Source organism: Chanodichthys erythropterus, chromosome 10 (genome assembly GCF_024489055.1).
Source record: "Chanodichthys erythropterus isolate Z2021 chromosome 10, ASM2448905v1, whole genome shotgun sequence".
NCBI lineage: Eukaryota > Metazoa > Chordata > Actinopteri > Cypriniformes > Xenocyprididae > Chanodichthys > Chanodichthys erythropterus.
Genome location: NC_090230.1, coordinates 22,327,818 through 22,350,186, shown reverse-complemented (window position 1 = coordinate 22,350,186; position 22,369 = coordinate 22,327,818). Strand labels below are relative to the sequence as shown.

General features: G+C 34.9%; 1 protein-coding gene and 1 long non-coding RNA gene across 11 annotated transcripts in view; one reads left to right on the top strand and one right to left on the bottom strand.

Moving 5' to 3' along the window:
* Positions 1-17,188, bottom strand: part of LOC137027942 (carcinoembryonic antigen-related cell adhesion molecule 1-like) — a 26,371-nt gene extending 9,183 nt beyond the window's left edge. For 2 of the 9 annotated variants that reach the window (XM_067396578.1, XM_067396579.1), the window contains exons 1-6: positions 15,795-15,990; positions 13,695-14,018; positions 7,746-8,071; positions 6,687-6,721; positions 4,898-5,020; positions 4,732-4,757 (exon numbers count right to left, since the gene is read on the bottom strand). In XM_067396578.1, the coding sequence (XP_067252679.1) occupies positions 4,736-4,757; positions 4,898-5,020; positions 6,687-6,721; positions 7,746-8,071; positions 13,695-14,018; positions 15,795-15,846 (882 nt within the window). In that variant the 5' untranslated portion in view covers positions 15,847-15,990 and the 3' untranslated portion in view covers positions 4,732-4,735. Of the gene's footprint in view, positions 1-1,245; positions 3,406-4,731; positions 4,758-4,897; positions 5,021-6,686; positions 6,722-7,741; positions 8,072-13,309; positions 13,428-13,694; positions 14,019-15,794; positions 15,991-16,379 lie in introns of those variants that run through there. The other 7 variants (XR_010896105.1, XR_010896106.1, XR_010896107.1 and 4 more) reach the window with 7 other exon arrangements.
* Positions 16,106-22,369, top strand: LOC137027943 (uncharacterized). Of its 2 annotated transcripts, XR_010896109.1 has the most exons (5): positions 16,106-16,216; positions 17,219-17,320; positions 18,178-18,414; positions 20,835-20,876; positions 21,532-22,369. It is a non-coding gene; the product is annotated as an uncharacterized lncRNA (long non-coding RNA). The 2 variants fall into 2 exon arrangements; XR_010896108.1 differs by lacking the exon at positions 17,219-17,320 and having other exon boundaries at positions 16,118-16,216.

Genomic DNA, 22,369 nt, shown 5'->3' with positions numbered 1-22,369 from the left:
AGTGTTGTGGAGTTTGCAGCGCATGTGTTGTCAAACCGATGAAGATGTTTTCTTTATTTGCAGCGCGTTTTTCTTTTTGTAAGTGTTGTGGAGTTTGCAGCGCATATGTGTTGTCAAACTGATGAAGATGTTTTCTTTATTTGCAGCGCGTTTTTCTTTTTGTAAGTGTTGTGGAGTTTGCAGCGCATATGTGTTGTCAAACTGATGAAGATGTTTTCTTTATTTGCAGCGCGTTTTTCTTTTTGTAAGTGTTGTGGAGTTTGCAGCGCGTGTGTTGTCAAACTGATGAAGATGTTTTCTTTATTTGCAGCGCGTTTCACTATTTGTAAGTGTTGTGGAGTTTGCAGCGCATGTGTTGTCAAACCGATGAAGATGTTTTCTTTATTTGCAGCGCGTTTCACTATTTGTAAGTGTTGTGGAGTTTGCAGCGCGTGTGTTGTCAAACTGATGAAGATGTTTTCTTTATTTGCAGCGCGTTGAGCTCTCTCGGCCACCGTATGATACAGTGAATCACGATCATTTTATGGGAAACGGTGAAAGGTAAGCCGTTCATTTTGTGGCAATGTTAAGGCACCTTTACGTTTACTCGTTAGTTTGTCACGATTCGAACATCCAGGAAATGCACACTTTCTAACCATTGTAAACAATTACTTAGAGCGAGACCAAAAGCACGATCAATGTCGAATTCAATAGCTTACATACAGCGCGCGCGTTCACCTGCATGTAAACAAAGTTTAGCGCTTCCGGCTATGCCAGCACTTCATCTTGAACACTAGGTGGCGGTAATACTCCTAAGGAGTGAGCAGACAGTAACAAGTAGTAGTAGAAGAAGACCGTCGTCAGTTTAGTTCTCGCGCATGCGTCATGGAGCTCTCGTGAACTAACGTCAGAGGCCTACAAGAGAGAAAATGAATAGTTGAATAAAGTCGTTCTTTTGTTTGTTTTTTTCGCACGAAAAGTATTATCGTCGCTTGAGAAACGTACGGTTGAGCCACTGTAGTGGCATGGACTACTTAAACATTTTCTTCACTGACTTTCTGGACGGACAAGTTTGTGCCCCCTTAAAGCCAATGGAGGAGTATTCCACCGCTCATATTTAATCACAAAAATATTAATTTGTGATCCGAAGATGAAAGAAAGACTTACATGGTTGTATCAACATGAGGGTGAGTAATTACTGACAGAATTTTCATTTTTGGGTGAACTATCCCTTTAAGTCGCACATTGTAAGACTTGAGACTTGCTTGACAAATTTTAATAAAAGACTTGACTTGACTTTGACTTGACATTCATGACTTGAGACTCGACCAGGACTTGACTTAAATTACTCGAAATAACTTGTCTTTTGTTTAATAAATATATTTTTGAATGCGCCTCAACCTAACCACGTGACACAGCAGGCAAGCAGAGAGAGCTTTCATGAGTAAAAAAAATAACATTTTGGACATGTTAAGAGTTGACTTAGAATTGGTTTTGTGTTCATTAAACAGAAAATTTAGTAAATCAGTGCTGTCAATGTTTTCCAGTTTAACGCGTCAAAAATATTTAACGCAAACGCAGCATCCTTTGGCTAGCATTACAATATATATTATCACGCTCTTATTCTTGCAAATGCTTTTAAATAATTTAAGCGTGCCAAAAGAGAAAAAGAGAATGCGCTGTCTGTGAATGTCCTGTCACACACATGACGCACAGAAAGACGCGCGCCTGAATGTCATGCTTGAACGAACAATAACACACCCAATAATGCCACAAATGTCAGTTTTGTCGAGTATCCTCATTAGAGCAGCCTTGAATGAGTTAAAGTCTTAAACGAAAGTAAATAGTTGTGAGAAAGTGGGACACGCGTGAGATCAGCATCATGTGCGGCAGATCTTAAAGTGACAGCAACCAATGCTGTCTGTCACTGAAGACCAAAGGTAACAGAGAAAATTACCTCATGTATTTTTTTGCAAGTGCAATGCGTTGTAAATGGTTATTCACTGTTTATAATGAAATGTCAGCTTTTTTTGCAATAGCACTTAGTATGTGTACAGTGTCTAATAATTGGTCTTCAGTGTTAGACTTTGAATGAAAAGCTTACGGATAGTTTATGGGGATGCACATAAATATTGTATACACACACACAAACAAACTAAAAAAAAAACTCAAACTTGCAAACTGTAACGAAGGCGGGACTCATAGTAAGATCCACATGCAAAGCTTTATTAAATGTTGAGTGTGGTCGTACCATAGACTGTAAAAAAAGATGGACGACGCGACGTCGCTTCCTTCCATTGTAATGAACTGAAGCCAAAATGGCCGACCGAATGGGCGCTGACATGTTACGCAATACGTAAGTTTGGAGCCTGGGCATGCGCAGAAGGAACCGTCAGTGGAGCCGGAGGCGGAGTCGCGATATCAAACTTCCGCCCAGACGACTGCGTCATCATTCATGTATTTTAAATAGACTATAAAAATTATATACAATTTAAAATTCTACCTATAAAATAATAGGCTATTCTATTTCTAGAGCAATAATACTTTTAAAACAGCAAATTCAGTAGATAAAATCAATATAATATGCCACTAGAAACAACTCTAAATCGTCAGAAACGGTCCTGCCATTTTAAATCAAGTTCAACTAATGTTACAGGAGATCGATTGCTGTAATTAGAGTAAGCTATCATTAGTTTTGTCCTGCTAATTATTATTTTATACCCATAAAAATAATAAGTAACTGCCAGATAACGATCACCTGCTTTTTCCCGACATTGTTAACATTAGGTGTGTTATCTTAACTAATAACATTTATTAATTAGCTTATAACACCCATATTTAATTTTACAGAAAAAGGTTCAGTGATCCGTCAGATCCTGTAGGTCGGTTAGTACAGTTTACTGCTGAACAACTCATTTTGTTGGTGTTAAATAACAAAGAAATCGAAAATTAACAGTTAGTTAATACATCTTCAATCTCCCCTCGAAGCTCCGACAGTCCTCAGACAAGCTGAGCTGTCAATCAAGTTCGAATCATGACGACACGCCCCGTTTTTATAGCATCAAATTGCTAGCTAAAATCTAAATCATCACAAAAACGAACAATTGAATATATATCAGTGTGATAACAACTACCTTAAATGACCAAAACCATTTTTCATAAAGTTTTATTTGAAGCAGAATTTATTTTTAAGTTTTCACTGAAGTCTCATTCGACTGCATTGAGAGGGCGGGGTTTATGACCTGTACTGCATCCAGCCTCCAGGGGGCGATCAAAGAGCCCGCGGCTTCACTTTTCAGAACGTATGAGACACACCCGGGTCGTACAGGCATGGTCAAACGGGGCGAACAGGAACATCAGAGACAGGCAGAATCGTAGTCAGGAAACAGGCAGTGGTCAAAAGGCAGGCAGCTAACAATCACAGAACTGTAGAACCGGAACAGACAGGGAAACAGAATAATAACGCTTGGAAATGTCACACAGGGACAACAAGACCTAGCAGTGAGGTGATGTGTGTAAGAGTCTTTTATAGTCCTGGTAATGAGCTGCAGCTGGGTGTGGTGATTAGTGATTAGTGTGAAGTGTGTGCAGGTGAGTGGCAGAGAGGATGATGGGAGACGTAGTCCGGGAACTGACAGGAACAGACGGTGATCATGACACAAACAAACAATAGACTTTTCACTCATACATGTGCACACATTCACTCACAAATATTAATGAATTACAATCATATCACCTCTCTCTGTCACACACACACACACACACACAAACAATCAAATTTGCAAACATAACCATGCACATGCAAACAATACACTTTTCACTCATACACACGCACACACATTAATTTATATTTTATATTTAGGTTTTTATTGTATTGGCAGCTCAGCTGTATGTGGACACCTTTTGAGTAGAAATGCATATTGCAATTTTTTTGTTGCAAATAAAACTCCCATAGTCCATAACTACTGTAGTTTTAATTAATTTTAATTTTAATATAAATATAATTATATAATTTAATATAATTTTAATATAAATTCAGTCAAATCATCAAACATTTGTATGACTTGCCAGTGACTTGTTTGACCCAGGGTACGATTTGACTTGAATTGCTTGACATAAAGCAGTGACTTGACTTGATTCTCACAAAAATTGATTTGGACTTGCTTGAGACTTGAAGGCTATGACTTGAGACTTACTTGCGACTTGCACATGTGTGACTTACTCCCACCTCTGATTTATAGCATGAACAAATGTTTGTCTATATGAACATAGAAGTTTGTTGGTGAAGTATGCAATATAATTTAGCTAACATTAACTGACTAGCGAAGCCAAAACGCGTTGGTCTATGTTTACGTCCTTGATGCAACCAAAAAATAGCAAAAGAACTATACGTTTAAAAAATGTGTACATACAATAAAACGTCCTTACAGTTTGAAGCCAATAAACATTGAACTCGTGTAGATTCTGGATGCTGTCTTCCGCACCGCATCCAGACTATACCACTGATTAGTATTATAATGGGTTCTATTATCTTTTGACGTGTCGCTCGCACCCGGTGTACACAACTCTTCTGATTCCATTATGCCGCGCGACATGGCCTCGCCCAATTTGTGACTGCGATTGGAATAGGATTTCAAACCTATAATTTTTTTCTTTTTGCCATTCACACTTGCCGCATCTGATTGGATTTCAATCGGATATGCACAAAATCAGATTTGAACTGACAGTCTGAATGAGGCTTTAGTATCTTACCGGATCACTGCGCTGCGTCCTGCCGTCTGTTTGAAGAAAAACATCAAACTCAATTAAACACAGATCACTTTGGTTAATCACCATAAAAATACATGTTTTTGCATCTTTCAAATATTTTTTTACACACAATCTCCATCTTGTTAAATCAGCTGTATGTAATACTCACCTTCTCCACTTGCTTGACACTTGCGATAGATAATCACAGCAGCAGCAGCAGCAACGAGCAGAACAGCAAGAACACCAACAACTATTCCTGCTACAGCACCTGAAGACAGACCTGAATCTGGAACTGATGAAGAGAGACAGTCATTATTACTAGAGAGAGCCACTGATAACCAACTGTACCAATATATTTGTCTGATATTTACACCTTTGTACTTTGGTCATCAATTGTATGACATTGATTAATAAATGACAGATTCCTTAATAAAAAATAACAGCAGCTAAACCAGCATCACTGCACGGTGCACTCAAAAGGAAACATCAATGTCACAAAAAACTAATTTTATGCATTTTTCATGTTAATAAATTCAGACCTGTTAACAGCGTGTTTGTTGTGTCGTGTATCTTGATGGTTATGTGAAGATGAAGGAGCAGAGGTGGGTAATCCAGGGGTCAAAGAGTAAAAGTCCTGCCATATTTTTATTCCACCCACTGAAGCATTAATGAGATAAATAAGTGATTAATTGAGTGATGATTGAGCATTATTGAAGACACCTGATGATAACAAGCAGAATCACCAAAGGAGAAAATCACAATTTTTAAGTTACCATCATCGAGGTCAGGGTTTGTTTTAGTTGAGCTCTTGACCCTTAACTTTTTAATATTAGATTTTGTTTGGACAGTTTTAATTGCATTAAAACCTACCAGACAAGCAAAGTTATGTTTTTACAAAATCATTATTTGATCTGAATCACTGAACTCGTTTAGAGCATAATCTCTGAGTTAGATTTACCTTATTTATTACAGCAGCACTGTGATTCTGCAGAAGATCAGCTTTTACAATATATATATATTTTTTTTTAGAGTTCTAATTTAAAAAAAAGTAGAGCTCATTTAAACACACAGACATCAAGAATCATCCTGTGAATCTCAACAGTGGTGGCCATCATAAAGCATGTTGCAGTGCATTCTGGGTGCCACCAATCAAAATTAATCCATGGCTCCCATCATGCATTGTTGCATGAATAAATTATGAGCTGAATTGTCTTAGAAATTTCATTTATTCTCACTATTAAAATTTTGCTGTTTTTCTGTGACTTTTTAGTAGCTTGTTTTCTAATGTTCAGAGTTGATCTGTTGATCAGAATATTTTGCTTGTCACCATCGTTGAGATTCATATGTTGATTCTTGATGTCTGTGTGAGCCTACATTTTTTTTTTATGATAAGGACAACTTTTTTTTTATATATATAAATGTATTGTAAAAGCTGGTCTTGTGCTGTAGAGTCACAGTGCTGCTGTCATCAATAATGTAAATCTAACTCAGAGATTGGGCTCTAATTGAGTTCAGTGATTCAGATCAAATAATGTTTACATAAAAACATAACCAACACCTGATCACCTTTTAACTTTGCTTGTCTGTTTGGTTCTAATGCAGTTAAAACTGCCCAAACAAAATCTAAAATTAAAAAGGCAAGGTCAAGAGCTCAACTAAAACAAACCCTGACCTCGATGATGGTAACTTAAAAATTGTGATTTTCTCCTTTGGTGATTCTGCTTTTTATCATCAGGTGTCTTCAATAATGCTCAATCATCACTCAATTAATCACTTATTTATCTCATTAATGCTTCAGTGGGTGGAATAAAAATATGGCAGGACTTTTACTCTTTGACCCCTGGATTACCCACCTCTGTGAAGGAGATGTTATCAATTATGATTTTTATGATCATTTTTTCTAATAGACCAATTTGATGTTTGCAAACAGCGATGACGTTTTTGTGGGCGGAGCCTACCTGGTTGCAGAAAATGACAGTTGAGCAGTAGCAGTCTATGGAAGCCACAAAATAAAAGAATAAAAAAAAGTTAATTTCGAGTTTATATCTCACAATTCTGACTTTTATTTCTCGCAAATTTGAGTTTATAGCTCACATTTCTTACAAAGAAAAACAGAACTGTGAGATATACTTGTATTCTGTCTTTTCTGAATTGCAATTTATCCCGCAATTCTGACTTTTTTCCCCTCAGAATTGTGAAATAAACTCACAATTGCCAGTTATAAAGCCAAACATAAATCAGCAGAAACATAAATCGGCGCCTATCCTTGCAGGTGTCATCAATCCAGTCTGTGAAACGTCTCCGTTTAGCTTCAAATTACATTTTCAACGATGGTTTTCTTTAAAAATGAAGACTATATTTTTTGCATTCCCAGAGACACAACAAAACATTTTTCTCTTATTCTGTGGATTTTGCACATTTCAATTGCTACCGCTATTTTTCTGCAACCACTTTGCAAGTGACGAAATTGTGACGTCTATATATATATACACACACACACACACAGGTGCTGGTCATATAATTAGAAAATCGTGAAGAAGTTCTTTTTTTTATTGTAAATTATTTTTTAAAATGAAACTTTCATATATTCTAGATTCCCTACATGTAAAGTAAAACATTTAAATTTTTTTTTTTTTTTTTTTTTTTTTTTAATTTTGATGATTAGAGCATACAACTCATGAAAGTCCAAAATCTCAAAATATTAGAATATTTACATTTGAGTTTCATTAAATGACCATCCCTACAGTATAAATTCCGGGTATCTCTTGTTCTTTGAAACCACACTAATGGGGAAGACTGCTGACTTGGCAATGGTCCAGGAGACAATCATTGAAAAAAAAAAAAAAAAAAAAAATGAAATGTTTTACTTTACATGTAGGGAATCTAGAATATATGAAATTTTCATTTTTAAAAATAATTTACAATAATAAAAAAAAACCTTTTTCACGATATTCTAATTATATGACCAGCACCTATACATATATATGTATCAAGGGAACTAAATTATACTCACTAACAGTAACTCTGAAGCGGTTCTTAATCATGCCGCTGTTGATGTGACGAGGACTGATGCTGCTGATCTTCAGTGTATATTCTCCAGAATCTGTGTTTCTGGTGTTCATGATGGTTAGAGATCCAGTCTGATTGTCCAGCTTCAGTCTGTCTCTGAATCTCTCGTCACACTGATCATCTTCACAGATCTTACTCTGATCTCCAGTGATTTCAGCGATGGGAATATCATTGAAATACCACCTCATCTCATCATTTGGGTTTCTTATTTCATCAGGACCTAAAGTGAGAGATTCTCCCTCCTTCACTGATTTTTTATCTGGTTCAGGAAAACCTGAAACACAAACCAACAGCTGATTAAAGGATAATTTTGAAAAAAAAAAAAAGAAAACACTGGATATGAGAACAATGTCTCATGCTCTTTGAAAAGCTACATTTATTTTTTCCACACATTTTAATTTTGTTTTTACATTAAATCCTTTAACAGTAAATGTGTTTACAAAACTTTATTTTCTTTTAGTGCAAGAAAATATTTGATATCTGAAACCTTTTACCACTATTGGGTTACGGAGATCTGCTTTACATGACTGCCCCAGTACATTATTTAACAAAACTTGACACAGTTTATATAGTGCTTTACATTTTATTACTGGTTATAGCTATCAAGCTGTCAATCTTCAATCAAACAATCTGTAATATCTTAAAGTTCCTTGAGTTCGGACAGAGTTTGCTAAAAAAAATTCTTTAAAGTACAGATGGAATCAAAATCAACCCTATTTACTTTATAAGTGCATATTACTAGTCTTGTGGTGAACAATTAATCCATGCAAGTTAAAACAGAAAAAAAATAGTTTGTCGCGGTAATCTTTAATCAAAATCTGAAAAGTTACTTCAGGTCTGGAATGGTGTTCCTTCTCTGATAACGTCAGAATGACGGCTTGGGTTGAAAACACGTAAACCACTTCTCTGCAACCGTTCGTCTGCTATGAGTGAGAGATGGAGAGGAGGAGCGCTAAAGTAAAACTCTGCCCTCTATTCAGTATTCAGTTTCACTTGGAAATAGGTCACAACACTGGAGAAAAGTCATTTGCAACTTCCGGTTCATGCAGACTTTAAACATAATGCTTTTGCAATACCTTACAAAATGTCTTAAAGCTGCCTGTGCTTCCATCACTAAATGAGTTTAAGTTACTTTTAACAGATTGTGTGTTTTATCCTTTGGTAAATTGCTGCTGTGATCCTTGATTGTAATTTTTTATTTTTTATTTGTATGTCTATGTTATTGTTGCTGCTTTCATGGCCAGGGGCCTGTACCATGATGATAGTTGAACAAACTCAGGGTTAGAGGATTAGTTTCAAATTGACAAAACCAAACCACTCCAATCTGGCTTTGTTGGTACCATGATGCTGATCATCAGCTTTCTCTGTCAACTCAGGCTTTGATCCTGAGTTTGTGGAGCGCATGCACATGAATGCGTGACATCAGTGGCAAACAGCCAATCACATGCCTTGCAACAGAAATAAACTGTGATTCACTTCTCGCGAGAGAGACAGCGTGATTCAAAACTCTTTCGCTGAAAATGAAGAATTCAAATGCATTTACACTAATGGAAAATACTTGTCTGTGAAAGAGGACAAATAAAAGAAATGATCTTTCTCTATCAGTGCAAGTGAAAGTTGTGAAGTTAGTTTATATAGTTGATAACATATAGTGATAGAGACTTAAACATACAAGGTCACACGTAGTAATTTTTAAAGAGTATATTTACACCTTATTTAGGCCTATATTACATATGATTATATATATATATATATATATATATATATATATATATATATATATATATATATATTATATATATATTTCATTGAAACTAAGTGCTTAATAACTACTGTTACACTAAACTTGCGTGTGTATAATGGATTAATAAAAATATAGATAATTATACAAATCATATATAAATTATATTATCATTAAAACCAGACAATTTCATCATTAAATATTTGTTTTTACTATATAATGACCTTTAATTTGGAGGAAGAGAAACTGGGGGAGTGACTTTATTGCGTTAGGTGTGTCAGTGTCAGTTTGCTCACATCTGATTGGTCCAATTTCAGTTTCAGATCTCTAACCCAAAACATAACCTGCCCCGGAGCAGGTTAGACATGGAGCGTAAGTTACCATGGCGATAAACACCGCTAAAAGTCAAGTTACTTTACTGGTACCTAAAACCCAGGATTGCCGCAAACTAATCTGAAACTTACCTGGCTAGCCAGCTAATCCGGCTTCATGGTACAGGCCCCTGGTCTGAGTTTTTAATCTGGTTAAATAAGGAATAAATGAAAAAAAAAAAAAGAATGTTTCAAAGACATTAAGTATTTACTGCATTAATATAGAATAAGGCCTTGTTTACATCTGGAATTAAGATGCATTTTGGTCGATGCAAGTGGAAGCTAAATACAGGTGTAAATGGGTTGTTACATTCCTATGTTATGTTGAGTTGTGATTTAGGTGTTTTTGTATTTTCTCTCCCATGTATTTTCTTCTGTCTCTCTCTCTCTCTCTCGCTCTTTCATTTTAACTTTTGTAGGTGACGCACTGAGTGGGTTCATTGGCTGTCAATCATTCGGGCTGAGTGGGTTAAATGTGCTAACATGGAGGAGTTGTTCTCCAATCGTTTCGCTGTTGGACAGGGGTCCTGTGGCATGCCCCCTGGAGGAAATGTTTTTGCATTTTAAATTTAAATTCATGAATATGGTGCAATCTGAGAGCCAAATTAAGTGACTAGGTCAATGAAGAAATTTGTTCTCTTGTAAACAATTTTGTGCTCTAATAGTAATTTATTTATTGGTGATGGTAATGCAGTAACGGCACAGTCACACAACATATAGTAGACTACATGTTTGACCACTTATGAACTATCATTTAGAGTATACATTTAAACCATTAAAAATATGTAGCAAAAGAGGTTACCTTTGTTGAATTCATTTATTTCTAGAATAATTAGTGGAGGCCTGTATCTATAAATCTGTATTTGTGACTTGGGTAAAGTTGGTTTTATATTCGCACATTCGGACTTCTGATAAATTCAGACTTTCCAATAAATGTGCAATAAATTAATGTTTGCGAATTTTAAGCAGCAACATGACATTGACAACCAACGATTGTCAACTTACAACATTTTTCACAGTCGATCAAAATAGGCAAGTATTGTTTTAATGGCATATTTACTTATGAATGTCCACTGAATGTCCAATGTAGTGTGATTAACAAGCTATTGAATACGGATGTCCGAATGTGTGAATATAAAACCAACTTTACCCAAGTGTATTTGTGGAACTAATGGTCACTCTTTGATTTGTTAATCAATCCAGAATGCACTAAACACACTACTTTATTATAGAGAAGAACAACAAATGAATAAAAATATATAATCATAAGCTGACCAATAAATAAATAAATAATCTAGGCGAGTACATATTTCAGCAGCAAAAAGTATGCTAGCCTACTTCTTAAAAAAAAAAAAAAAATTGCACAGTAATTTTATAAAATCTAAATGTTAATAAAAAGTGTAAAATTACTATTTGTATTCTTATGAAATGAAATAAAATTTTTTTATTAGATTTATATTTGAATGTAAAGAATTATATGCATTTATAATAATGTAAGATTAAAATTTTAAATGTATTGTGCAGCTTTTTAATGGGGCAACAAGATATGATAGATACGACAGAACAAAATACACTCTTAGCCCGGATTTTATATTTACTTAAAAATATAATTACAATATACTTAAAATATTTAAGTTTGGTTGCATTACTTATAAAATATAAGTAAATTCTACTAATTTGTGGGTGTATTTGAATGTGTTAATAAATGTAAGTTAAATGCACTTAAATTATGAAGTTTTTCTCCTGACCACACCTCCTTCACACTGGTTTGCGGCGGGTAATGACGCCATTTTGTCATGGTGTGTATGAATTCAAGGAGCTGTTGATGAGCAGTTGGAACATTTGTTTTGGCTGTTCTACAGACATTTTTTCCAAACATTTACCTTTTTATAGTCACCAAAGGAGAAAATTACAATTTTTAAGTTACCATCATTGAGGGTCAGGGTTTGTTTTAGTTGAGCTCTTGACCCTTAACTTTTTAATATTAGATTTTGTTTGGGCAGTTTTAACTGCATTAAAACCAACCAGACAAACAAAGTTAAAAGATGATCAGGTGATGTTGGTTATGTTTTCACATAATCATTATTTGATCTGAATCACTGAACTCATTTAGAGCCCAATCTCTGAGTTAGATTTACATTATTGATTACAGCAGCACTGTGATTCTACAGCGGAGGATCAACTTCTACAATACAATTATTATTATTTTTTTTAAAGTTGTCCTTATCACAAAAAAAAAAAAAAATATATATATATATTTTAGGCACACAGAGACATCAAGTATCAGCCTGTGAATCTCAATGACGGTGACAAGCAACATGTTCTGATAAACAGATCAACTCTGAACATTAGAAAACAAGCTACTAAAAAGTCACAGAAAAACAGCAAAATTTAAATAGTGAGAATAAAGAAAATTACTAAGACAATTCAGTTCATAATCTATTCATGCAGCAATGCATGATGGGAGGCATGGATGAATTTTGATTGGTGGCAAGTTAACTTGCTTAGTACATTGAACTTAAATATACTAGTTGTAATAACTACAAAATAATTAATATTACAAAACATTTTAAGTGAAATGAACTCGAATTATTAAGTTCACATTACTTAATCATTACTTAATTTTTTTAGGGCAACCAGTTTCCTCAAATTTTTTAAGTAAATTCAACTTATCCGGGCTAACAGTGTAGGCTATTAATCTTTCAGTGTGCAAAACCATGATAGTTGAAGATTTTTCTTCATTTTCTTTTGTATTAGTTTGTTTTAATTGTAAATGGTTTAGAGACTTTTTCTTTGTTTTATTCTTTTCTTTTATTTGGCACAGTCCAGTTCCCTGTGTCCTCCCCAGTTCCTAAATAGTGTAAATTTGCTGTTTTCTTTCTTTTTTTTTTTCTTTCTTTCTTTCTGGATTGTAAATTAATATTGTTTATTATATTTTCCTTGAAAATAACGTATCTTAGTCTGTTTAAAAATAAACATAAATTCAATGGTATTGCTTCACAGTCTCCTGCTTCTCTCATACGTTTTCAGTGTTTAATGGTGATAATTGTCAAAACTGGCCTAAATGTTCCCCTTCTTACTCCCTAGACATTTAATACCCAAAGAAGGGTTGTAACAATGGTCTAAAACATTTGGGGTTTGTTCAATTTTGACTACGTTCAGAGGTAATCAAAAACGCATTCGACCGGACTGCTTTCATAATGTAAAAGTTCATATGGTTGAATGTGATCGAACAACCACTAAAGACCGTCTACTGACCTAATGTGTAAACATTATGGGATGTGCTTTAGACAGACGGGATTTAAACTTTGACAGCTGAAGAACCAAGATTAGTTTGAAGATGAAAAATGTACCAAGCACAACATTCTCTCACCATTACAGATTTCTAACAAACACTCACAGCGTTCAGCGATCTCTTGGCTATCAGAGCAGAAACGAAAGCTTCTGCTCTCTGTATGTTTTTCTGTGTTTTCCCATGTAAATTGCACAAGCTGATTCTGTCCATTAGACCGAAAGATCTGAAAAACAACATATACATTTACCCGTCCATAAACCCTCCCATCGAAGAAATCAGGACAGAAGTGGTTGAAAGAGGACAAAAGAGAAGGAAAAAAACACCAGGTGTAAAAGGGAAATTGCCTGCTTATGATCTGATCGATCAAAACGCATCTTAATACCAGGTGTAAACAGGGCCTAGAGATAAGAACAACTCTAAATATTACTGCAGAAAAATCTAACAATGATGTCATTTAAACCTGCTTTTAAACATTCATTAAATGACTCACCATGAACGGTGACATTGTAGATCTTTTCACTGATGATGCGGTTGAATCGTTGTAGTTTATATTCTCCAGAGTCTGTGTTTCTGGTGTTCATGATGGTAAGAGATCCAGTCTGATCCAGCTTCAGTCTGTCTTTGAAACTCTCAGTACCTTCATTACACTGAACATCAGTACAGTTGTCACTGTGATCTCCATTGATTTCAGCTATACGAGTTTTATTAAAATACCATTTAATCTCTTCTTGTTGGTATTTGTGAACATAAGTGTATAGTGTGACTGAATCTCCCTCCGTCACTGACACTCTGACAATATCATCAGCAGAAATACCTGAAAAAGAAATGAATAGTCAATCATGAGCCAAACAAAACTAAACAACAGGAAAGTGCTGTGAAATGTTTTTTTTTACCGGATCATAAAGAATTGTGAGTAGAGAAATCTGTCTGTATGTAACATTCAAACAAACAGCAGAAGAACATCATTGATTTACACATTTACTCATCAGATAAACACATGAGTCTCATGAATGATGCTGAACATTTTAATGAATATCATACAAGACACACACACACACACACACACACACAAAGAAAATATTTTAATCACAAAGCATTTCTTTTATTTTCAGTAGGGTACAACGAGGCTAAAAACTTTCCAAAACATCTGCTTTTTAAGATTCATTTAGTTACATTTGTCTGATTCTCCATGCGATTGTGGGCTGCAGCTCAAAGTTTATTCTGCGCTAATTTGATCTAATATTTGATGTTTTTTTATAATGTGGTAGTTTCAAGTAGCAAATGTGAATCACTAAAATGATTGAATATATTTTAAAACAAATGTCTTATTAATTATTTTAAGCTAATTAAAGCAACAGTTTTTCAATAACAGAGGAGTATATAAAAGTATGGTATTAGGGGTAAAAAGAAAAATTCCAATGCTGTTGGGACGAAAGACACAGTAATTAACATGATAATAAACTGACTTTTCCATTTATTGACATGACAAGGTTAGATTCAGATGGTAAATCATATATTAAGTTGGTGTTCTAATAATTGTGATACTAAGTGTGGTCGCTAGAGGGCAGTAAAACCTAATAAGAAACCTAGAAAGGTGATGAAGAAGGTTAAGTTGTTGATTTGCTATGGCAATGTTAATGATGTTTCCTACATTAAAGACGACCGTTTGGAGTTAGCTTTTGTTTTCATTCTTTTTTATACATCTTACAACATCACATTTGGGTGTCCACTTTAGAGATAATACGCAGTACCGGCTCTTCTCACATGTTGCCGGTAGGATAGTAAAATGAACGGTGACATTGTAGATCTTTTCACTGATGATGCGGTTGAATCGTTGTAGTTTATATTCTCCAGAGTCTGTGTTTCTGGTGTTCATGATATAAAACCAACTTTACCCAAGTCGTTTAACAGTTACAAGAACTGTTATTTTGAGGCAGAGTAGGCTACAAGTTAGAAAGAGCTTTAAAATATGGACCTTCTTGAATTTGACTAAACAACTGGTTTTGTATAAGAATGTATGAATATGAATATTTGATTACTGTACTGTAGGGCTATTTTATTATATCTGCAAGTGCTAGCTACAGCCATGGACTTCGGTAAAGTTGGTTTTATATTCGCACATTCGGACATCCGTATTCAATAGTCTTGTTAATCACACTACATTGGACATTCAGTGGACATTCACAAGTAAATATGCCATTAAAACAATACTTGCCTATTTTGATCGACTGTGAAAAATGTTGTAATTTGACAATCGTTGGTTGTCAATATCATGTCGCTGCTTAAAATTCGCAAACATTAATTTATTGCACATTTATTGGAAAGTCTGAATTTATCAGAAGTCCGAATGTGCGAATATAACACCAACTTTACCCAAGTCACCCATGGGAGGTCTCTGACTAAATACTGATACCTAGAGGTCAAAAGCAATAGCAAAAGTAATAGGTCATTATTATTATTATATGAGGCCCAACCTCATATTCTTTCATAGGGCCCAAATTGGCTAGCGGCTCCCCTGCTTACAATGGTCGAGCCAAAATATCAAACTGTAGCAAAGCAATAAGAGCTGAAATCAAACTGCAACTATTACCTGGGTCGAGTACAAACAATAACACCGAGACCAAAATTATTCGAAACCTCATTTTCACATAAACACAAATAAATAAAATAATCCAGATCCTAGGGTTTCGGTTTGACAACAGAAAGAAGACGTAAAGTTGGTTTTATATTCGCACATTCGGACATCCGTATTCAATAGCCTTGTTAATCACACTACATTGGACATTCACAAGTAAATATGCCATTAAAACAATACTTTCCTATTTTGATTAACTGTGAAAAATGTTGTAAGTTTATTGCACATTTATTGGAAAGTCTGAATTTATCAGAAGTCCGAATGTGCGAATATAAAACCAACTTTACCGAAGTGTACAGAAGGAGGGTGACGGAGCATGCGCCGAAAAGACGGCGAAACAGCTCCAGAGAAACAACGTTAATCTAGGTTACTTAGAGGTTTGTTTAATATTCTCTCTTTTTTTTTTTTTTTTGTCATCAAATGTCATCAAATAATTACTTACAAAGTGAATTTGTAGAGTGAACGTCCTAATTACGGTGTTACGGATCAACTGGGGATCATGTCAACTGGGGACATGCGCGTGCACGCAGATAGTTTTACCTGACTTTCCCGCAGATGTTGGACAGCGCTAGATTCGTCACAGGGAATTTTCTACGGAGGAGATTTAAAGGCTTTCCACATTATTTGTGAATGTTTGTATTATTATTGGACTTTGTTGTTTCCCCTGTCGCGCTTCGAATGTATCAGACACCGTTTAAGGGAAGTTTTAATGCGTTTTCATGTCGCGTCTCACAGACCACGCCCAGATTATTTTGTTTACATTCGTTTCAATGCACCTACAAAACTAGGTGCATTAAATAAATTACGTTTCTAAGCACTTGTGTATATGTTTTTATTATTATTTTAAAAAATATTTCTTAATTTGCCTCTTAATTTGAGCAGCAATATTTATATGGTTTAAAAATGTCAAACATTTAAAAAGTGCTAAAGGAGTTATTTAAAGCATACTCCATAAATGTTCCTAAAGAGTGGTCAAGACGGATAAACAATCAATAGTATAAATAGGCCTACATTCGGTTATCATTTCTAATTAGTGATACACAGATAGGATTAAGTGGATTTTTCCAGAATATTTATTTAAGGGAATGATCAACAAAATATGCATAGATAGGTGCAAAATCACAAAAAGACCTTTTAATAATACATATAGGCCTAGCTTCAAAGCAGCATTACATAACAGATTTCTCTTCATAATGTACACATGCATTTTATGTCAGAAATTACTCTCAATGTAATGTTCATATGGCAAAAATGTATGGTTCTTTGACAATAGAAGTATGGTTAGTAATATCATTCAGTTATGCAGAAACATATTAAGGCAATAATGATTATTGGCCATAATGATTATAATATAAGGATAATTTTGCATGTTGATTCAGAGTTGGTGTCATCTGAAGACCTCGGTGGTGTTGTCCTCATCTCTTCACAGGTGTTGGGTTCACTTAAAATCCTCACAAAGGCTGAATCCCAATGTTAGTGAGGTCGGTACCAAATAAAGTAAAACTGGCATAATTCAAATTTATATTACATATAAAGAGTGATTTATTGGTGACAAAGCCAGACACATTGTTTTTTGAAATGTTCAGCACTTTAAAACAATCAGGGAGCCACTGAAGTGCACATACAATATATGATATAAGAAGAATCTGTTTTCACATTTATACTTTGTTTTTAGGTCCTCTGTTTCCTGTGCATAATGACAGAGGCAGACCAGACCAGAAATACTCTAGGAGAGCTTATAATATAAAAAGTTCAAAAGTCTATTCAAATACTTGGGTAAAGTTGGTTTTATATTCGCACATTCTGACTTCTGATAAATTCAGACTTTCCAATAAATGTGCAATAAATTAATGTTTGCGAATTTTAAGCAGCAACATGATATTGACAACCAACGATTGTCAACTTACAACATTTTTCACAGTCGATCAAAATAGGCAAGTATTGTTTTAATGGCATATTTACTTGTGAATGTCCACTGAATGTCCAATGTAGTGTGATTAACAAGACTATTGAATACGGATGTCCGAATGTGCGAATATAAAACCAACTTTACCCAAGTTATTCAAATGCACAACGTTCTCCCTAGTCCTTCCTTACAGACTACCTTCCTGAATCTTTTGGAACAGAATAGCTCCCTGATTGTTTTTAAAGTGCTGAACATCTCAAAAACACTGTGTCTGGCTTCGCGAGGCAATCGGACCTCAGCACTGTACTAGAATGCCACAAGAGAGAAACTCTGACATCTTTCATTGTTTTGTAAGAATGACAATAAGAGATGTTTTGGTTGCTTTTGTAGAACTGAAGATTATTATTACAATTTGTTGTCTTTTCATTGTAGGTCTGATAAAAGAAAGAAAGAAAAAGGGACACATCGTCTGGTTTGGCAGGTGGAAGATTTGTCAGAGGATGTACCACTTACCACACGTACCACCTACCTAAGCATTGATGCAGACCATGTACACCCTTTCATGGAAACGGTACTCGCTGGTGGCTGTGGCCTCTTTCAGCCGGATAATGCTCCTGCAACAAAACAAAGATGGTTCAGGAATGGTTTGAGGAGCACAACGAGTTTGAGGTGTGTGTGTATGTGTATATATTTATATATATATATATATATATATATATATATATATATATATATATATATATATATATATATATATATATATATATATATAATGAATGATTCCACCAAAACAACTTATCTTTGTAAAATGGCACATCTTTTTACATTAAAGAGATAGTTCACGCAAAAATGAAAATTGTCATCATTTGCTCACCCTCATGTTGTTCCAAACCTTTATAAATTTCTTTCTTCTGTTGAACACAAAGGAAGATATTTTGAGGAATGTGTTAAACTGAACAGTTTTGGGGCACCATTGACTTCCATAGTAGTTTTTTTTCCTGCTATGGAAGTCAATGGTGCCCCAAAGTGGCCTGGTTACAAACTTTAATCAAAATTGTGCTCAACAGAAGAAAGAAATAATATCTTAATATCTTTGCTCCTGCTGCACTCATGGTATGGTAGCAAAGTTCCTTGAATATTACGCCGGAATGAGAGTATAGTTCCTAGCTATATCGGCCTAGAAAATGCAACTTTTCATTTTCCGTCAGTCTTATTTCACGATGTAACTACAGAAGAGTCAAGTTTTAAATAGGAAAAATATCAAAACTCTTTGGTCATTTTTAAGCGCGATGCTAACGGTCTCATCAGATTCAATGAACTATGCTAAGCTATGCTAAAAGTGGTACCGCCAGACGCGGAGATCGGCTGAATAAATTTGAAAACGGTAAAACTCAACTGTTTAACTCTAGGGGAGCTGAAAAATGAGCTTATTTTCAAAAAAAGTGGAGTGTTCCTTTAAGTAAAACTTAATTGTGGTAACCATTATGAATAAAAATGAATGAATGCATATTTGTCATTTTAATAAAACTTAAAGGGTTCAGCTAAAAATGAAAATTATGTCATTAATTACTCGCCCTCATGTTGTTCCAAATCCATAAGACCTTAATTTGTTTTCTAAAAATGAACAAAGATATTTTTGATTAAATCCGAGAGGTATATGACTCCTCCATAGACGGCGATTAAATTACCTCTTTCAAGGTCCAGAAAGGTACTAAAGACATCATTAAAACATTCAACGTGACTGCAGTGGTTCAGTTTTAAAGGGTTAGTTCACCCAAAACTGAAAATAATGTCATTTATTACTTATCCTCATGTCTTTCTACACCCATAAGACCTTCGTTCATCTTCAGAACACAAATTAAGATATTTTAGTTGAAATCCGATGGCTCTGTGAGACCTGCATAGACAGCACTGGTACTTCCTCTCTCAAGATCTAAGGTACTCAAAACATATTTAAATCAGGTCATGTGAGTACAGTTGTTCTACCTTAATATTATAAAGTGACAAGAATTTTTTTGTGTGTGTGCCAAAAAACAAAACAAAAAAAACGACTTTTTAACAATATCTAGTGATGGCTAATTTCAAAACACTGCTTCTTGATGCTTTGGACCTTTATGAATCAAATCAGTGGTTCGAAGCGCCAAAGTCACATGATTTTAGCAGTTTAACGGTTTGATATGCGATCTGAATCACTGATTTGATATATTCTCGTCATTTTATAATAAGGTTGAACCACTGTACTCACATGAACTGATTTAGATGTGTTTTTAGTAACTTTATGGATCTTGAGAGAGGAAATGTCATTACTCCCTATGTAGGCCTCACGGAGCCATCAGATTGGATCTTAATTTGTGATCTTAAGATTAATGAAGGTCTTACGCATGTGGAACGGTATGAGGGTAAGTAATAAATTACATTATTTTAATTTTTGGGTGAACTAACCCTTTAATGTTATGAAGCAACAATAATACTTTGGGCAAAAAAAAAAAAAAAAAAAAAAAATGACTTAATTCAACCACTTCTTCTCTTCCCTGTCATTCTCATACACTGTTTACATTGTGAACACATTTCAGTGCTTCCGTGTTCTACTTCAGGACGGCAACTCATTATTGGCCAGCTCCTGCATCAGCATCACATGCATGTGTCGTGCTGCTCATGTGTACAGCATCAGACAATACTGAGGAGACTGGCATGGAAGAGAAGAAATTGTTGAATAAAGTCATTATTTTTGTTTGTTTTCTGTGCACACTACAACCGGCAGTGGAAGTCTGTTTTTTGACAGGAAAATAAAACCGAATATAATTTACATGTAGCATGTCAATTCTACATGGTATGACAGACTCTCTCTCACTTGTGTATGTGAGAAACACTAAGTGACAGTGAGTCGCGCGCATTCACAGAATAAATAGCATCTAATTCAAACACCAGCCATTGGTTAATAAATTACATTTCACTGGCCAATGATAGACATTTAGTCTCCTAGCATTAAAGTTTAATTGCATATTCACATTGTAGTGGGTTGCATAGAAAGAAAGTGAATGTTATCTCAACAGTATGTCACTTTTTTTCTTGATGACTTTTATTTTAAGGTGGCGTTCTCCCAAATGAAGTGGATTTTCCTTTTAATCAATGTGAGTGACAATCACTGGATACTTCTGAATATGGAAGTATCAATACTGGACTCAATGTTAGGAAACAATGTCTTGTATGTTGATATGTGAAGGCAAGATTTAGAATTTTTACAAATTGAGTAATGTTACTGTACATGTTTTTTTTTTTTTAATCATAGTATATTGTAGTGTCATACTGTACATATTTTTACTCTTCACTCCAACAGAATTAAGTTCTGCTTGTTTATCGGCCATCATATTGATCTTTAAGGTCGTCATCAGCTAAACCTCATGCCCAAGTTACTTTACTTCCTGTACAAATGCGAACCTGAGTTGCTTTCATATTCATGTGAATCATGCCATATTGATTAGTGCTACATTGATTATTAGTTCCAGCACTACAGAACTCACTGAGCTCAGACCACCTCCTTCAAGTATTCTCAGGTTCAGTACCCTGGTGTGCTCCAGGGTCTAGATTTCACATTATCAATTTTCTGTTCTGTTCAGAACTAAACTGCCTGTGTGAAAGCACTAGATTAGAAAAGCATTAGAAAGCACTAGACATTAGAAATACTCCATTTAACCTTGTAAATAATTGAATGTATTCCACTTAATTCTTTTGAATACATAAATGGACTTTTATTTGGCATTAAATATTTTTAATTTATCTGTCCAGAACGCTCTTGCCCTGACGAGAGGCATCAGTCCAAGCCAGCTGACACAACGCCATGCAGTGGAAATGAGGAAGTTTGTGTACCACAAACTCAAACAAAATGCATTATGTTAAAGATTTAGTTCACCCAAAAATGAAAATTCTGTCATTAATTACTCGCCCTTATGTCGTTCTATACCCGTGAGACCATTGTTCATCTTCAGAACACAAATTAAGAAATTTTTGATAAAATCTGAGAGGTTTCTGATTCACAAGAGAGGGGTCTGCCTCAGTATCACCCACATGCATTGAGATTCAGCGTTCTGACGTATAACCTGGAAGCGCTGCACTGTCTCTACAACTATCTCTGTAATAAATGACAGAAATTTCATTTTTGGGTGAACTAACCCTTTAATTTTTTTTTTTTTCTTCTTCCCTTGAGTGCTTTCCCTACTTTCACTTTCATAATGTCACAGCCCCTGACCCTGTGTTTACAGTTACATCATTGACCCCATCTCCAATGTGTTTGCTGCACCGTGGCATAAAATTGGAGTCAAGATGCCACTCGCGAGGCTTTCTGTTGTGTTATAGCCTCTATCTGTGTTTTCTAGGGACTACAGTGTAGACCCTGTGAGATTAAATTAGCATGTTCCCAGTTTGTGTAACTGTATGTGTATCTCTAATCATTCATCTTGCCTATCATGTCCCTTGACAAATTCTCCTCCCCTTCCCAATTTGTTACTCATTTGTAATGTGTAATATATATATATTTTTTTTTTTTGCATATGTGTAAATAGTAAATTTTCTTTATTTCTATTTCTTCATTGTAAAATATTTTTCCCTTCTCATGCTATTTTCATAC